A 19,438-nucleotide genomic window follows, 5' to 3' on the forward strand; every position below is an offset into this window, starting at 1 on the left:
AGCAGTAAACCTCCAATCTAGGTCTGAAATTCTCTCCTAATTCATTCTTCATTCAGCGTAATGCTACCTCTGACCGTTTTAACTGCGGTGATAGTTATGTTCCTGTTGTGAGGACATCATATTTCTCGGTTTACTTGCTTCACAAAAATATCTTTGGCCAGGAAAAAAATTCTTGTGCTGGTTCTTGTGAATTAGGATCTGTTAAGTTTTTTATGCTTTCCCCATCTTACTGCTGTTTTTCACTGTTTTGTTATCTGCAAATTTTTTCCCTTGACACATTTCCTTTTTTCTAAGGCAGCCCTCATCTACTAAGCATGGTGCAGGTTCAGCTCCTGAGCCTGCTCTATAAATGGGGACCCGATATAGGATGAACTATTACGTCCTAAGTCGGGAAGGGATTATTAAATATATCTCAATATTAATTTGATGTTAAATGTGGCTTGTTATTCTTCTTATAGTAAATATACTGTTACCTAGATTGGAGGGCGAGACGCAGTGCTGTGCAGGTAGATTCCAGTTTTCCAAGGTGCATACTGAGTTTTTCAGAATCAGTCTTACACTCTTCTAGAGTTACACTGAGCTGTTCATTCAACTGTTTTACACGATCAAGTTGCCTGAAACACATACGGTATGTAATATAGCATTGAATCTTAGAAATCAGAAAGGTAATGTAATATTTTTTGCTCTGCCAAGTGTGACTATGCAGTTATGCACAGGATAGATAGCAAATTTCTACTTACACTTTTAACCACTTTATCTCAGACTCCATGTTGCTTGGATGTATCTCAGGAAGACATGATACTGAAGTCTGGCATCCAGGGAGACTCTGAATATATGTTATGATACTTTGTATTGTTGGAATAGTAGTCTATTAGCAGGAAAAAATGTACACATCCCAATCATACAAAAATGGAAAAGAAGATGTCATCAACAAAGTCTGTTTGAATGTATAATAGTAAAAGAGAACTTTTTGCTTTTGCCACCTGCGCTGCCTGTCAGACTTAATTATGTGAACAAACTTATGCTGCTGCCTTATGAGAGCGCTAAGGTATATGCAAACAATGAGTTTAATAATTTTGACTTGCTTTAAGGCCACATAGACTACGGTATATTTAGAAATATAGTCTAGACCTTATGGTTACACCACACAGTAGTGTATGTGACGCACCCCCTGGGCCGTGTACGCGCGTGTGTGGGGTTACCTGGAGCCGGGTCTCTGGGGGTTGTAGTCTCCGTGGCGGTGACCCGGTCCCGTGGCTCAGGGTGATCAAACCAATGGCAGTCTTTCATAGGGGTTTTTATGGTTTTATGTCCGACTATGCCACCCGTGGATTGCGGTCAGTGCGGACCGCCGCTGCAAGGCCGATCGCTGGGGCTGATGGTGTATGCAGCTGAGGTAGTGTGACTCCCCACGGGAAGAGTGCAGCCCCAGGGCAGTGTAGTAGATGGTGAGGGTGATGGTGTGGGCATCCCAGCACTAGTAGTGCTGTATGCGGTGAGAAAGCACAGAGACAAGGTGTTGCAGTTCAAGTTCTTTACTCACAGTTCCCATCCAGGTCACTTGTGCACAGATAGGACCGCCCGAGCCGTGCCGCATCCACCAGGCAGGGGGCTCGGTCAACCCCCAGGTAATTCCGGAGTGTGGCACAGGACTCCCTTCTATCCTTTCGTCAGCCTTGCCCCACCAGTGACATTACCTCTGTCCAGCTGCCTCGGGCCTTCTCCTGGGAGGACTGGGTGTCCACTTCCCTGACCCTATGTAGTGTGCCTTTCTGGTAGGTGTAGTGAGGGGTCGCACCAGTAAATGGTCACGACCACCGGTCCTTGGCTGAGGATTAGTCGCCTCCACCAGCTTGGGATCCGGTACCCTGTTCTGCCAACCCGTCACACGCAATCTCCTGGGTCCTTAGGGTTCCTTCTGCCTTCGTGTCTCTGGGCCTCTCTTGGCGTTCTGTTCCTTCTTACTTTCCTTTCTGTTTCTTTCTGTTTCCATTCCTCTCCTCTGGCTCTGGCCTCCACTCCAGGCCTGCCTCATGAAGCTGGGCCCAGACTGAGCCACAGCTCCCTGTCAGCCCTCTCTGGCTGAACTCCTTCTCTTCTCCAACTCTCTGCACTGACTTCTTCTCTTTCAGTGCTGGCTGGGCCTCACAGGCTAGGCCCGCCTCCGGAGTAGAGCTCCACAGAGGCCCTGCTCTGTCACTTCCTCTCTCAGACTGAACACTGTTCTAAGATGGTGCCCACCTTATATACCTCCCTCTCTGTGTATGAGCCCAGGTGACTTGCAACCAATGGGCTCCTACCTATGCCCAGAAACCGTCCCCTCCTGCTCCTACATCACTGGGTTTTCTTCCCCCCTCCCCACTCCAGCCAGGGACATGTTCTGTCGTGCCTGCATTAGTGTACTAATGGGAGCACCGTTGAGCTGTCCCCCGGAAATGGGGTGAGTGTGCTGTATGCAGCTAACTGAGTCCCGGTCCACACACCATCCTTACCCGGGAGTGGGATATCACACCTCTGGTTGAGGTGCAATACCCCTGTAGCGACCGAACCCTCGGGGCGCTACATATGCTAAGAACCACAAGTTTAAAGTACAGTCTAAATGGCAGTAATGCTATTTAGACTGCAAAGGATTATTCCCAAAATAGTAAACTATAGACAACTTACTGATTGCCAGGGGTTAAATCTATGGTAGCCAAGCTATCCAGAAAACTGGACTCTAAAGCGTTTGCATACATCTTAACATTGTCAGATTGCTGTTGCATATGTCTGTATGCTAGTGCAATACAGTCACAGCAACCTGCATCTGTACATTTATTTAATTTGCTAGGGTAGGCTGATGTTTTTATATAGTTGAATTAGACTTATTTTTGTAGTGCTTTTTTCTGATCTTGAATTTAGTACAGTTGCACAGAATCACAAACATATGACAAATGTATTTGCTTGTCAATTGTTGCCATTCTATTCAATGTTAATTGAGTCATTGGACTTTGATATCAGGCCTACACGCTCATATGCTAAAAAACTGCGGCCAGTGGTGTAACGATCGCAATCGCAGAAAATGCTGGAGGAAGGCCCACCAACGCCAGATCTTATTTTAGCTGGATGTCCGTATGAGGACGCACATTCAGCTGAAATGTATTGTGGTGCAGAGACCCGCAGGGTCCCTGCACTGCAATACACGCTGCCGGCAAATCAAAGGCCGGCAACTGACGTCGGCTTGCTAATGACGCGCAGAGCATAGCAGGAATGTCATGCGCTGCCTGTGTCGGCACGCCAAAGTCAGCTGCTGACTTCTGCGCTGGCTACAGAAAAGGACACAGCGTGACACAGAAGCAGAGGAAGGTGAGAATAATCGTTTTTTCTTTTTTTTATGCGTTTAAGAACAGTAGCAGAGCGGGGGATATATATACCAGGATGAGGGATATACCAGGATGGGCCCAGGATGGAAGACATACATACCAGGAAGGGACCCAGGATGGGGGACATATATACCAGGAAGGGGCCCAGGATGGGGCACATATATACCAGGAAAGGGCACATATTTAATAGGATGGGCGACATATATACCAGGATGTTGGATATATATGTAGCGCCCCGAGGGTTCGGTTGCTACAGGGGTATTGCACCTCAACTAGAGGTGTGATATTCCACTCCCAGGTAAGGATGGAGTGTGGACCAGGGCTCAGTAGCTGCATAAACACACTCACCCCATTTCCGGGGGACAGCTCGACGGTGCTCCCATATAATTGCAGGCACAACTGACCATGTCCCTGCCTGGAGTGGGGAGGGGGGAGAGAACCCAGTGATGTAGGAGCAGAAGGGGACGGTTTCTGGAGCATAGGAAGGAGCTCATTGGGTGCTGGTCACCTGAGCTCATACACAGAGAAGCACATAAAAGGTGGGAGCCATCTTTAGTCTGTGTTCAGTCGGTTCAGTACAGTAGAGAGGTGACAGGGAGCAGAGGCTCTGTAGGAGCTCTGCTCAGAAGGCAGGCCTGGAGAGAAGGCCGGAGCCAGAGAGGAGAAGAGGAGAAGGAGAAGGAAGGAAGGAGAGACAGAGGAGTAGAAAGGCTCCAGAAACAAGAAGGCAGAAGGGACCCTAAGAGAGAGCAGAACGGACAGCAACCGTTGCAACCCGCGTTATATCGGGTGAAGGGTCAGGCCGTGGAAGGGTAACGGATTCTCAAGTTGGTGGAGGTAAATTATCCCTCAGCCAAGAACCGGAGGTCGTGGTCATCTATTGGTGCGACCCCCCGCCAAACCTGCTAGGAAGGCACCATGTAGGATAGCGGGAAACGGGGGCCAACGTTTGCCCGCAAAGATCCACGGTAGCTGGACAGAAGTTTGGTCACTGGTGAGGCACGAGAGGCCAGAGAAAGGACAGAAGGGAGTCCTGTGCCATACTCCTGAATTGCCTGGGGGTTGACCGAGCCCCTCACCTGGTGGACGCAGCACGGCTTGGGCAGTCATTGCTGACAGAAGTGACATGGATAACAACTGTGAGTAAAAACCCTGGACTGCATCATTGGACTCTGTATGATTTCTACTGCGCCTGCACCATCACCCCCAGCATCCACCTACATTGCCCTGAGGCTATACTCTCCCCGTGGGGAGTTATCCTATCCCTGTGCTGCACACTAACACCAGTCTCAGCGGTCTGCCTTGCAGCGGGGGACATCCTTGACCGCAATCCACGGGTGGCGTAGTCGGACATTCATAGCTCTACAAATAGACTGCCACAGCATTTGGTCTGACCACCCTGAGCCACGGGATCGGGTTGCCACTACTACTCCCAGCATCGCACTGAAGCCCGGTTCCGGGTGCCCCACGGCCCAGGGGGCGAGTCATATACATCAGGAAAGGGCCCAGGATGGGGAACCTATATACCAGGTTGGGGGATATATATACCAGGAAGGGGCCCAAGTTGGGGGACATATATACCAGGATGGGTCCAGGATAGGGAACCTATATACCAGCTTGGGGGATATATATACCAGGAAAGGGCCCAAGTTGGGGGACATGTATATATCAGGATAAAAGACATATAAATCAGGATGCCCAGGATGGGGAGCATATATACCAGTATGGGGGACATATATACCAGGAAGAGGCCCAGGATGGGGGACATATATACCAGTATGCAGTGGCGTACCGCCAATGGCGGCAGACCACACGACTGCTATGGGGCCCGTGAGCTGGGGGGGGCCCCATAGCAGTCGCCCCCCTCCTGCACTCCCCGCTCAGCTGCATGATTGCCGCCGCTGCCCACAGGCACTGTCTTCCGGCATGGCCGCAAGCAGTGCGCTGTGCGGCTGTGTGTTGTAGTAATGACACGGCAGGGGTGACACTGCGCCTTTAATTGTGCTTGTGTCACCCCTGCCGTCATTACTAGCAGACACAGCCGCATAGCGCACTGCGCGCGGCCATGACTGAAGACAGTGCCGGCAGCGGCAATCAAGCTGCGGAGTGGGGGGGCGCAGGAGGGGGGCCCTGATGAAGGCAGGACCCGAGAGGGGCCCTGATGAAGGCAGGCCCTGAAGGGGGTCCTAATGAAGGGAGGCCCCGAGGGGGGCCCTGATGAAGTGCCGGCAATTAAGCAGCGCCTGTGGAGCAGGGGGTGCAGGAGGGGGGCCCCGATGAAGTGCCGGCAATCAAACACCGCCGGAAGTCCTCGCTGCGGAGACGCTGGGGAAGCGGTGTGGCCTCCGATGGCGAGTGGGCCCCTCTGATGGTCCAGGGCCTGTGATGGCCATCAGACAAGCCGGCGACCCTGCACAGTTGGACCGGACACAGGCCAAGGGGCAGGTGAGTGAGGCTTGTCGCCAGATTCCCCAATCCCCATAATAAATATATTTCTAATGTGTCTTGTGTGTATGTCAGTATGTATGACTGTGTATATATATATTTATGTCTGTTTTATGTGTTTTTAAGAATGTGTTCAAATATGTACGTATGTCTTATGTGTACTTATCTGTGTATCTGTTTATGTGCATGCGTGTCTGCGTACCGTGTGCAGGCGTGTCTGCATACCGTGTGCGCGCGTGTCTGCGTACCGTGTGCGCGTGTCTGCGTACCGTGTGTGCGCACGTGTCTGCGTACCGTGTGTGCGCGTGTCTGCGTACCGTGTGTGCGCGTGTCTTCGTACTGTGTGTGCACGTGTCTGCATATGTGAAGGATGAGGGGACAGCCTGGGCCCTGTGTACTATACCTATATTTCTCCGCCGTATCTGTGCATCATGAATCGCAGTATGTGTTAAAGGGGCCCACTGAGACTCTTTCGCCCGGGGCCCACGAAAACCTGGAGCCGCCCTGGTTGATAGCAATGATGGAGGAGAGAACGTCATGTGACACTCTCTCTCCCATCATTCCTCCTCTGCGTCTGACGCAGTGGCGTGATGACGAGCCACGCTATTTCAGACAGTGGAGCTGGCAGCTGCTGTCACTGTCACAGAATACTGGAGGTAGGGGGCCTAAGCTGACCCTAAGCTGGGGCCCTGACTAATCCCTCAACCTGGAGGTACTGTTAAAGGTACAGAGGTCCAGGCCGCCAGCGTAACCCCTACCTCCTGAGGATCCCTGCACCTCAGTAATCTAGTCCTGAGAAGGACCCCGATCACAACAATTGGGAACCAGAAATAATATGCCCACACACAGTATTTAGACGAACGAGACAGTACAAGGGAAAAACCAAAACCACCTTGCATACAACTTCTACACAACTACAACAGAGGGAACACCAACGGGAAAGGAGATAAATGATAAAGCGAGGAAAGGGAAAAAACACTTCCAAATACACTTATCTCAGCAACTCCAAACACCACGATCCGCTCTGTAAGTCTGAATGAAAAGCTTTCACCGACACCTCCCAAACAGACCTGCAGGAATATGAAGGAGTCTCACTAAAGAAGCATTGATTGCAGCTGGGCGAGGCTGGACCTCAGCTAGCCCAGAGAGAGAGAGAATTAACTCCTTCACTGCCGAAAAAACACAAAGCACCAACAAGTCAGCTGCGAGAAGTCAGGCTGTGTACTCGTGACGATCTTCGTGGCAACACACCCGTGACAGTACCCCCCCTTCTACGAGGGGCCTCCGGACCCTCAGGGCCAGGTTTATTCGGGTGAGTCGTGTGGAAGGCCCGAACTAATCGGTCTGCGTTAATATCCGACGCAGGAACCCACATCCTCTCCTCAGGACCATACCCCTTCCAATGAACCAAGTACTGAAGGGACCGGCGATTAAAGCGTGAATCAATGACCCTCGATACCTGGAACTCCAAGTTACCATTGACAACCACAGGAGGGGGAGGTAAAAGTGACGGTACCACCGGCGCCACATACCTCTTAAGCAATGATCTGTGAAACACGTTGTGAATTTTAAACGTAGGGGGGAGGTCAAGACGGAATGCCACCGGATTAATAATAGAACTGATTCTGTACGGCCCGATGAACCTGGGACCCAGTTTCCAGGAGGGAACCTTAAGTTTAATATTCCTGGTAGACAACCATACCTGATCGTTCACACTTAGGTCCGGACCAGACACTCTCCTCCTATCAGCCATACGTTTGTATCGGTTCCCCATAGTATTCAGATTCTTCAGCACCCCTCTCCATACTGAAGCGAGAGATGAGGAAAATCGTTCCTCCTCCGGAACCCCCGAAGAGCCCCCCCTACTGAAAGTACAAAACTGGGGGTGAAAACCATATGCCCCAAAAAACGGGGACTTACCAGTGGACTCGCTCCGCCTATTATTGAGAGCAAACTCTGCCAGAGGTAGGAAAGAAGCCCAGTCCTCCTGGTTCTCTGACACAAAACACCGAAGATATGTCTCCAAGCTCTGGTTCATACGTTCCGTCTGACCATTGGTCTGAGGATGAAAAGCCGACGAGAATGACAAATGCATCCCCCGCCGTGCACAAAACGCCTTCCAGAACTTGGACACAAACTGAGACCCCCGATCAGACACCACCTCGGAGGGTACCCCGTGAAGCCTCACAATCTCCCCAATGAACACCTGCGCAAGAGTTTTAGCATTAGGGAGAGCCGGAAGAGCGATAAAATGTGCCATCTTGCTGAACCTGTCCACTACAACGAGTATGACCGTTTTACCCGAAGACGGAGGGAGGTCCGTAATAAAGTCCATAGACAGATGAGTCCAAGGACGCTCCGGGATCTTCAAAGGTAAAAGGGCCCCAGACGGACGGGTATGTGAGGTCTTAGAGCGCGCACAAACCCCACAGGACGCGACAAAAGTTACCACCTCTTTATGTAAGTTAGGCCACCAAAACCGACGCGAGAGGAGATCCACAGTTGCTTTACTCCCCGGGTGTCCTGCAAAAACTGAGTTATGGTGTGCCTCGATCACCTTTTGTCGCAACTGATCTGGAACGAACAGTCTCCCCGGAGGTCCAACAGGGGCGTCCCCCTGAGCCTCCAATATCTCCTCCTCCAGCTCAGAGCATACTGCCGAAACCACCACCCCCTCCTGAAGAATAGGAATCGGGTCGTCCGTATTCCCGGCCCCAGGGAAACTACGAGATAAGGCATCCGCCTTTACATTTTTAGACCCAGGACGATATGTAACGACGAAATTAAACCTGGTAAAAAACAATGACCACCTAGCTTGTCTGGGATTCAGACGTTTAGCGGACTCCAGATATAGCAGGTTCTTGTGATCGGTGATGACGGTGACCGGATGAACTGCCCCCTCCAAAAAATGGCGCCACTCCTCAAAAGCTAACTTAATGGCCAAGAGTTCCCTATTGCCGACATCGTAATTCCTCTCAGCGGACGACAATTTTTTAGAGAAAAAGGCGCACGGATGCCACTTACCAGGGGACGAACCCTGTGACAATACTGCTCCCACCCCTACCTCGGAAGCGTCTACCTCTACAAAGAATGGCTGAGACGCATCAGGTTGAATGAGTATGGGTGCCGAGGCAAAACATTTTTTCAAGGAGGAGAATGCTTGACAAGCCTTGTCAGACCACCTAGAAAAATCCGTCCCCTTTTTAGTCATGTCTGTGAGAGGCTTAACCATGGACGAGAAATTACGAATGAACTTCCGGTAATAGTTAGCAAACCCCAGGAAACGTTGTAGTGCCTTAAGATTCTCCGGCCGATCCCACTCAAGAACTGCCCGCACTTTCCCAGGGTCCATACGAAAACCGGACGCTGAAACCAGGAAGCCTAAAAACTGGAGTTCCTGTACGGCGAACACACACTTTTCCCACTTGGCATACAGTTTATTATCCCGCAAGATCTGTAACACCTGTCTAACGTGCTCCTGATGAGACACCAGATCCGGCGAGTAAATTAAGATATCATCCAGATATATGACAACAAACTGTCCCACCAGGTGGCGAAAAATATCATTAACAAAGTGTTGAAACACCGCCGGGGCATTAGTCAGACCGAATGGCATGACAAGGTTCTCATAATGCCCCTCCGGAGTGTTAAAAGCCGTCTTCCACTCATCCCCCTCCTTCATCCTAATCAGATTGTACGCCCCCCTGAGATCCAACTTAGAGAACCATTTGGCGCCCACGATCTGATTAAAGAGATCGGGAATAAGTGGGAGCGGATACGGATCTCGGACCGTAATCCGATTAAGTTCACGGAAATCCAGGCAAGGGCGTAGGCCTCCATCTTTCTTCTTAACAAAGAAGAACCCCGCGGCCACCGGTGAAGATGAAGGTCTAATATGCCCCTTAGCCAGACTTTCAGAAATATAATCCTTCATGGCCTGCCTCTCAGGACCAGAAAGGTTATACAACCTAGCTTTAGGTAACTTGGCCTCAGGGAGCAGTTTTACAGAACAGTCATACTCGCGATGAGGAGGTAGTTCCTGACACCCATTCTCCGAGAATACATCCTCAAAGTCCGCCAGAAATGGAGGTAAGACCCAAGGAGTAACCGCACCGATGACCGTGTTCATGCAGTTTTTATTACAGAATTTACTCCATTGGCTTATCTCTCTGGTTTGCCAATTAATAACCGGGTTATGCTTAGCTAACCAAGGAAGGCCCAACACTATAGGAGTGGGAAGACCCTCCAACACGTAGCAAGACAACAGTTCTTTATGTATTGCCCCCACTTGAAGTTTTACGCCATGCACAGCTTGCAAAAAACTTCCCTGACCGAGAGGCCTGGCATCGATCGAGAATATGGGGATGGGTTTAGCCAACTCACTCAATCGCATACCTTGAACCCGGGCAAACCGAGCATCAACCAGATTAGCCCCGGCCCCACTATCCAGAAGAACAGATATCCTCTCAGTTCTCGCACCCACCACCACCTCCGCCGGTACGAGAAACTGAGACGAACCTAGGGACGAAATACCTACTCCCAGATTGCCGTCCACCACACAACCTGGGATCAACAGTTTTTTCGACGACTCTTTACTCTGCAAGGGACGGGATGGACACCCCCCAATAAAATGTCCCTTTTTCCCGCAGAGGAAACACCTTCCTGTCTTATGGCGCTCCACCGGTCCCCTTCCCCGAAATGATGTCCCTCCTAATTGCATAGGCTCCTCCGGACTGACCAGGGGAACCACCATATGAGGGGACCTTGAAGGAGGTGGAGACATTACAGGGGGTAGAGTTATCCCGCACCTCTCCCGAAGCCGTCTGTCAACGCGAATGGCAAGGGCCATAGCGGCTTCCAGTGACGCGGGAGAGTCATACTGTGCCAACACATCCTGTAATTTGTCGGATAAACCATGACAAAACTGGCTCCTAAGAGCCGGGTCATTCCACTGGGTGTCCGTGGCCCACCTACGGAACTCCGAACAGAATTCCTCCGCCGGACGATCTCCCTGCTGAATCCTACGTAACTTAGACTCAGCAAGGGAGATCCGATCTGGGTCATCATATACGAGTCCCAGAGCAGCAAAAAACCTATCCACTGACTGGAGAACCGGGGAGCTTGGGGGAAGAGAGAACGCCCAAGATTGTGGGTCCCCTTGTAGGAGCGAGATGACAATTCCCACCCTTTGTTCTTCGCTGCCCGATAACCGAGGCCGCAGCCGAAAGTACAATTTGCATGCCTCCCGGAAAACAAAAAACTTGTCCCGCCCCCCAGTGAACCTGTCAGGGAGAGCTACTTTAGGTTCTGGTCCGGCTTGCTCCAGAGGATGCAAAACCTTGGACCTAACGTCCGCCAGCCCCATGGACAAACTCTGCAACTGCCGAGCTAGACCGGCTACTGGATCCATGGTAGCTGGAGAAAAACTAAGTTGGTCGGTGAAAATGTCACTGTCACAGAATACTGGAGGTAGGGGGCCTAAGCTGACCCTAAGCTGGGGCCCTGACTAATCCCTCAACCTGGAGGTACTGTTAAAGGTACAGAGGTCCAGGCCGCCAGCGTAACCCCTACCTCCTGAGGATCCCTGCACCTCAGTAATCTAGTCCTGAGAAGGACCCCGATCACAACAATTGGGAACCAGAAATAATATGCCCACACACAGTATTTAGACGAACGAGACAGTACAAGGGAAAAACCAAAACCACCTTGCATACAACTTCTACACAACTACAACAGAGGGAACACCAACGGGAAAGGAGATAAATGATAAAGCGAGGAAAGGGAAAAAACACTTCCAAATACACTTATCTCAGCAACTCCAAACACCACGATCCGCTCTGTAAGTCTGAATGAAAAGCTTTCACCGACACCTCCCAAACAGACCTGCAGGAATATGAAGGAGTCTCACTAAAGAAGCATTGATTGCAGCTGGGCGAGGCTGGACCTCAGCTAGCCCAGAGAGAGAGAGAATTAACTCCTTCACTGCCGAAAAAACACAAAGCACCAACAAGTCAGCTGCGAGAAGTCAGGCTGTGTACTCGTGACGATCTTCGTGGCAACACACCCGTGACAGCTGCTGAGGTGATGAGAGAGACGCGCTGCAGAGACTGAAGCAGCGGGGAACGAGGAGCGGTAAGTATGTATTTATTTATTTATAAATCAGTGAGTACTGATAATACTGGAGGACTGGGGGCTGCATTTTACCCTATGGTGGGGGGGAGCTGCATTTTACCCTATGGGGGGCTGCATTATACTGCGTACAGACCATGGGGTGCATTACACTGTGTTGAGGACCATGGGGAGTGCATTATACTGCGTGGAGGACCATGGGGAGTGCATTATACTGTGTGGAGGACCATGGCGAGTGTCTTATAGTGTGTTGAGGACCATGGCGAGTGTCTTATACTGTGTGGAGGACCATGGCGAGTGTCTTATAGTGTGTTGAGGACCATGGCGAGTGTCTTGTACTGTGTGGAGGACCATGGCGAGTGTCTTATACTGTGTGGAGGACCATGGCGAGTGTCTTACACTGTGTGGAGGACCATGGGGAGTGCATTATACTGCGTGGAGGACCATGGGGAGTGCATTATACTGTGTGGAGGACCATGGCGAGTGTCTTATAGTGTGTTGAGGACCATGGCGAGTGTCTTATACTGTGTGGAGGACCATGGCGAGTGTCTTATAGTGTGTTGAGGACCATGGCGAGTGTCTTACACTGTGTGGAGGACCATGGCACCAATGACACTGCAAGGAAGGACCTACCGACAATCTGCACGGACTTTGAAGCATTGGGGAAGAAAGTAAAAGAACTGGATGCGCAGGTAGTTTTTTCTTCTATCCTTCTAGTAGACAGGCATGGCATCAGGAGATGGAACAGGATCCTTGATGTGAACAACTGGCTGAGACGATGGTGCAGACAACAAGGATTTGGATTCCTGGACCACGGTGTGAATTACCTCTATGACGGACTCCTTGCCAGAGACGGACTACACCTCAACAAACCCGGGAAACACACATTTGCCAGGAGACTCGCAACACTCATCAGGAGGGCGTTAAACTAGAAGAAGAGGGGATGGGAAGAAAAACGCCGGACACGAACATGCAACCAGAGAACATACTAATGAAAGATATGAAGTGCGACAAAGAAGGTCCAAGACAAGATACTTGGAAGGGAGGTAAGAAAATTTCTAATACAATCCACAGGGAGAAGATTGGAACAAAACAAAATCGTGTAAACTGCGTGCTAGCAAATGCCAGAAGCCTGACAAACAAGATGGATGAACTGGAAGCAGAAATATCTACAGGTAACTATGACATAGTGGGAATAACCGAGACATGGTTAGATGAAAGCTATGACTGGGCAGTTAACTTACAGGGTTACAGTCTGTTTAGAAGGGATCGAAGAAATCGGAAAGGGGGTGGAGTCTGTCTATATGTAAAGACGTGTCTAAAGCCTACAATACGGGAGGATGTATGGGAGGGAAATGAGGAGGTCGAGTCCTTATGGGTGGAGATACATGGGGCAAAAACAATAATAAAATTATCATAGGAGTCTGTTATAAACCACCAAATATAGCAGAAGCCACGAAAAGTCTATTAATGAGACAAATAGACGAAGTAGCAAAAAATAACGAGGTGATTATTATGGGGGACTTCAACTACCCCGATATAGACTGGAAAACCGAAAGCTGTAGATCTCAGAAAGGAAACAGGTTTCTGTCAATTATCAAAGACAATTATTTGTCACAACTTGTGCAGGAACCAACTAGAGGGACGGCCCTTTTAGACTTAATATTAACTAACAGGCCAGACAGAATAACTGGGGTGCAGGTCGGGGGGCACCTGGGAAATAGTGACCACAACATTATACAATTCCACATGTGCTTCAGTAGGGTGCCCAGCAAGGGAGTCACAAAAACACTGAACTTCAGGAGGGCAAAGTTTGATCAGCTAAGAGATGCCCTTCACCTTATAGACTGGGATAGTATCTTCAGTAATAGGGGCACGGATAGAAAATGGGAAATTTTCAAAACAGTCCTACATAGTCACTGTAGAAGGTACATACCTTATGGGAATAAATGGTCTAGGAATAGGAGGAAGCCAATGTGGCTAAATAAGGAAGTCAAGAGGGCAATGAAAAACAAAAAAAGGGCTTTCAGTAAACTTAAACAAGAAGGCAGCGAGGAAGCGCTAATATCTTATAGGGAAAAAAACAAAATCTGTAAGAAACAAATAAGAATAGCAAAAGAGGAGACAGAGAGACTAATTGCCAAGGAAAGTAAAACGAATCCCAAACTGTTCTTTAACTATATAAACAGTAAAAGGATTAAAACTGATGGAGTTGGCCCATTGAAAAATAACCTGGGTAAAATCATAGAGGGCGATGAGGGTAAAGCAAACCTACTCAATAGCTTCTTCTCCACTGTTTTCACAAAAGAAAACAATTTATCGGAGGAAATGCAGAGTGATAAAGTAAACCCTCCGCTAAATATCACCCACCTAACCCAGGAGGAGGTTCAGAAACGCCTAAATAATATCAAAATAGACAAGTCACCAGGCCCAGATGGCATATACCCCCGGTTACTAAAAGAATTAAGTAATGTGATAGACAGACCGCTGTATCTTATATTCAAGCACTCTTTATGGACAGGGACTGTCCCACTAGACTGGCACCAAGCAAATGTGGTACCAATATTCAAAAAGGGGTCTAAAAGTGATCCTGGGAACTATAGACCAGTAAGCTTAACGTCTGTTGTGGGTAAATTGTTTGAAGGATTTCTTAGAGATGCTATTGTAGAATATCTTAATGATAATAACTGTCTAACTCCATATCAACATGGATTCATGAGGGATCGCTCCTGCCAAACAAACCTGATCGCCTTCTACGAGGAGGTGAGCTCACAGCTGGACCGGGGAGAGTCAGTGGATGTTGTATACCTTGACTTCTCCAAAGCTTTTGATACCGTGCCACACAAAAGGTTGGTATATAAAATGAGAATGCTTGGTCTGGGGGATAATGTGTGCAAGTGGGTAAATAGCTGGCTGAGTGATAGAAAGCAGAGGGTAGTTATCAATGGAGTAAGCTCAGAGTGTGTCAGGGTTACCAGCGGGGTGCCTCAAGGGTCTGTCTTGGGCCCTATATTATGTAATATATTTATTAATGATCTAGTGGAAGGGTTGCATAGTAAAATAGCAATGTTTGCAGATGATACTAAACTTTGTAAAGTAGTTAATACAGATGAGGATAGGGCACAGCTACAGGAAGATTTAGATAAACTGGGGAGTTGGGCCAAAAAATGGCAAATGGGGCTCAATGCCGATAAATGTAAGGTCATGCACATGGGAAAGAAAAACAGCAGTCATCCATACATATTAAATGGGAAACCGTTGGGGAAATCTGACATGGAGAAGGACATGGGCGTCTTGGTTAACAGCAAATTAAATTGGAGTGCCCAGTGTCAGGCAGCAGCTGCGAAGGCAAATAGAGTCATGGCATGCATCAGAAGAGGAATAGGGGCATATGATGAGAACATTGTTCTTCCTCTGTATAAAGCTCTGGTAAGGCCGCACTTAGAATATTGTGCACAGTTCTGGGCTCCGGGGCTCAGGAAAGACATATTGGAGCTAGAGAGGGTACAAAGGAGGGCGACTAAGGTAATAAAGGGAATGGAGGGACTAGAATACCCAGAGAGGTTGTCAAAATTAGGCCTATTTACATTGGAAAGCAAAGGCTTAGGGTAGACCTCATAAACATGTATAAATACATCAGGGGGCAGTACAGAGATCTCTCCCATGACCTGTTTATACCAAGGATGGTGACAAAGACGAGGGGGCACACTATGCGTCTGGAGGAAAGGAGGTTCCTGCACCAGCATAGAAGGGGATTCTTTACGGTCAGAGCCGTGAGACTCTGGAACTCTCTGGGAGAGGAAGTGGTGATGTCCAACTCACTTAATGAGTTCAAGAGAGGCCTGGACGCCTTTCTTGAGAACAATAAAATTACATCTTATGCTTAGTGATAGTTAATTAATCCAGGGATTTAATCTGACTGCCAGATTGGAGTCGGGAAGTGAATTTTTCCTCAATGATGTAAATTGGCCTATACCACATGGGTTTTTTTTGCCTTCCCCTGGATCAACGCTGCAGAATAGCTGCAGTGCACAAGAAATAGGCTGAACTGGATGGACGCTTGTCTTTTTTCGGCCTTATAAACTATGTAACTATGGCGAGTGTCTTACACTGTGTGGAGGACCATGGCGAGTGCATTTAACTGTGTGGAGGACCATGGCGAGTGCATTATACTGTGTGGAGGACCATGGCGAGTGCATTATACTGTGTGGAGGACCATGGCGAGTGCATTATACTGTGTGGAGGACCATGGCGAGTGCATTATACTGTGTGGAGGACCATGGCGAGTGCACTATACTGTGTGGAGGACCATGGCGAGTGCATTATACTGTGTGGAGGACCATGGCGAGTGCATTATACTGTGTGGAGGACCATGGCGAGTGCATTATACTGTGTGGAGGACCATGGTGAGTGTCTTATACTGTGTGGAGGACCATGGTGAGTGCCTTATACTGTGTTGAGGACCATAGTGAGTGCATTATACTGTATGGAGGATCATGGGGAGTGCATTATACTGTATGGAGGATCATGGCGAGTGTCTTGTACTGCGTGGAGGACCATGGCGAATGTCTTATACTGTGTGGAGGACCATGGCGAGTGCATTATACTGAGTGGAGGACCATGGCGAGTGCATTATACTGTATGGAGGATCATGGCGAGTGCATTATACTGTATGGAGGATCATAGCGAGTGCATTATACTGTATGGAGGATCATGGCGAGTGTCTTGTACTGCGTGGAGGACCATGGCGAATGTCTTATACTGTGTGGAGGACCATGGCGAGTGCATTATACTGAGTGGAGGACCATGAAGAGTGCATTATACTGAGTGGAGGACCATGGTGAGTGCATTATACTGAATGGAGGACCATGGTGAGTGCATTATACTGAGTGGAGGACCATGGCGAGTGCATTATACTGTGTGGAGGAGCATGGCCAGTGCATTATACTGTGTGGAGGAGCATGGCGAGTGTATTATACTGTGTGGAGGATCATGGCGAGTGCATTATACTGTGTGGAGGACCATGGTGAGTGCATTATACTGTGTGGAGGACCATGGCGAGTGCATTATACTGAGTGGAGGACCATGGCGAGTGCATTATACTGTGTGGAGGACCATGACGAGTGCATTATACTGTGTGGAGGACCATGGCGAGTGCATTATACTGTGTGGACGACCATGGCGAGTGCCTTATACTGTATGGAGGACCATGGCGAGTGCATTATACTCTGTGGAGTGTGGAGAGGTGTGGGGCCACTATACTGCATATAGGCCCATTATACTGCATGGAGGGCTGTGTGGGGGTCACAGTTGGGGGATCATACTGTGTTGGGGTCAGCATACTTTGCCCTGGGAGTTGAGGTGGGGTACAGTAGGGTCATCATACTGTGCATGTGGAGGAATTCACCATGGGGGTATCATACTGTGTTTGGGGGCACTTTTGTTGGCATCATACTTTATGGGGCAATGAAAAAGGAATCTAGGATTTCAGCAGGAGAAAAATTACTATGTAAAGGCTGGAAAGTAGTGAGATCTGCTCATCTGTGACCCCGACAATTATTTACATTTTTTTTTTGGGGGGGGGGGCCCAATTAGAGCTTCTGCTATGGGGCCCCATGATTCCTATGTACGCCCTGCCAGTATGGTCCCAGGATGGGAGACATATAAACCAGGATGGTGAACATATACGGTATACCAGGTTGGGAGACATATACACCAGGAAGGGGCCCAGGATGGTGGACATATATACCATGATGGGGGACATATATACCAGGAAGGGGTCCAGGATGGGGGACATATATAATAGGATGGGGGACATACAGTGTGTTATGCACACGCCCGGACTGACTGGCGTGTGCGTGATTTAGTGATTCCACTGTGCCATGAACCGGAGAGTGCCTGGAGGGGCGTAACTAATTATCAACCCGATCCGACCCAGGTCGCACGACGGCTACGACGCCGTGCACCAGGGAGGAACCGAGCAGAGGGACCAGGTGCCACTCCAGGTCAGACCCCGGACACGGCTGTTGACCCACACCGGGGAATACAGGAACTGGCAGGTTAGAGCACAGGCTGAATAGGGTCCAGTACAGACTGGGAGACGGGTTCAGAGCCGCAGATGCGGTAGTCAAGCAGAGTAAAGTGAAACCGCAGGTGCGGTGGACAAGGCTGAGAAGAGCGAAACCGCAGCTGCGGTGGACAAGGCTGAGCAGAGCGAAACCGCAGGTGCGGTGGACAAGGCTGAGCAGAGCGAAACCGCAGGTGCGGTGAACAAGGCTGAGCAGAGCGAAACCGCAGATGCGGTGGACAAGGCTGAGCAGAGCGAAACCGCAGGTGTGGTGGACAAGGCTGAGCAGAGCGAAACCGCAGGTGCGGTGGACAAGGCTGAGCAGAGCGAAACCGCAGGTGCGGTGGACAAGGCTGAGCAGAGCGAAACCGCAGATGCGGTGGACAAGGCTGAGCAGAGCGAAACCGCAGGTGCGGTCGACAAGGCTGAGCAGAGCGAAACTGCAGGTGCGGTGGACAAGGCTGAGCAGAGCGAAACCGCAGGTGCGGTGGACAAGGCTGAGCAGAGCGAAACCGCAGGTGCGGTGGACAGGGCTGAGCAGAGCGAAACCGCAGGTGCGGTGGACAAGGCTGAGCAGAGCGAAACCGCAGGTGCGGTGGACAAGGCTGAGCAGAGCGAAACCGCAGATGCGGTGGACAAGGCTGAACAGAGCGAAACCGCAGGTGCGGTGGACAGGGCTGAGCAGAGCGAAACCGCAGGTGCGGTGGACAAGGTTGAGCAGAGCGAAACCGCAGGTGCGGTGGACAAGGCTGAGCAGAGCGAAACCGCAGGTGCGGTGGATAAGGCAGAGCGGGCAGGAACCGCCGGAGCGGTAAGTAAGGCAGAGCAGAGATAAACCGCCAGGGCGGTAAGCAAGACAGAGCAGGGGGGAAGCCGCCGAAGCGGTGAGCAAAGACAGAGCGGAGGGAAACCGCCGGAGCGGTGAGCAAAGGCAGAGCAGAGGGAACAGGGCTCTGTTCACACGGAACAGACTGGAAGGGAAAGGCAGAACCAGATACACACGAGGTACTTGCAAAGAAGTAGCGAGTGGACTCCAAACTCACAAACGGAAATACAGCGACAACGAGTAGGAGTTAGGTGCAGGTTCAGACTCAGCGAGATACAGGAGTGAGTCTGGGTATGCGGCCCCCAGAATGGCGGACAAACAGGCTAGAAGACACAGATAACAGGTCTGGGTATGCGGCCCCCAGAAGGCAGGACGAACAGGCTAGGAGCGTGTTCAGACAGGCCTGGGAATACAGTCTCCAGGAAGGCGGACAGGCAGGAAAAACAGAACAGGACCTGGCACATCAGAGGCAAGGAGCCCTCTGAGGATAAGAGTTGCTCAGGCACCAGATTCAAGGTGGAGCTGGTTTAAATATCCAGTGACAGACAGCAATAGGCTGAGGACGCATTAGAGGTGTGCCCACAGCAGCTACAAAAAACAGGAAGTAACCGG

General features: G+C 50.0%; 1 protein-coding gene across 4 annotated transcripts in view; it reads right to left on the reverse strand.

Moving 5' to 3' along the window:
* The window catches only part of USHBP1 (USH1 protein network component harmonin binding protein 1), a 152,431-nt gene that overhangs the window by 98,447 nt on the left and 34,546 nt on the right, over positions 1-19,438 (reverse strand). For 3 of the 4 annotated variants that reach the window (XM_073659616.1, XM_073659618.1, XM_073659614.1), the window contains exons 6-7: positions 741-868; positions 474-614 (exon numbers count right to left, since the gene is read on the reverse strand). In XM_073659616.1, coding sequence (XP_073515717.1) covers positions 474-614; positions 741-868 — 269 coding nt within the window. The remainder of the gene's footprint in view (positions 1-473; positions 615-740; positions 869-19,438) is intronic. The other variant, XM_073659617.1, reaches the window with a different exon arrangement.

The sequence above is a fragment of the Phyllobates terribilis genome, unplaced genomic scaffold (genome assembly GCF_046119375.1).
Source record: "Phyllobates terribilis strain yellow unplaced genomic scaffold, ASM4611937v1 Scaffold_1__5_contigs__length_1240528914, whole genome shotgun sequence".
In the NCBI taxonomy this organism is placed as follows: Eukaryota; Metazoa; Chordata; class Amphibia; order Anura; family Dendrobatidae; genus Phyllobates; species Phyllobates terribilis.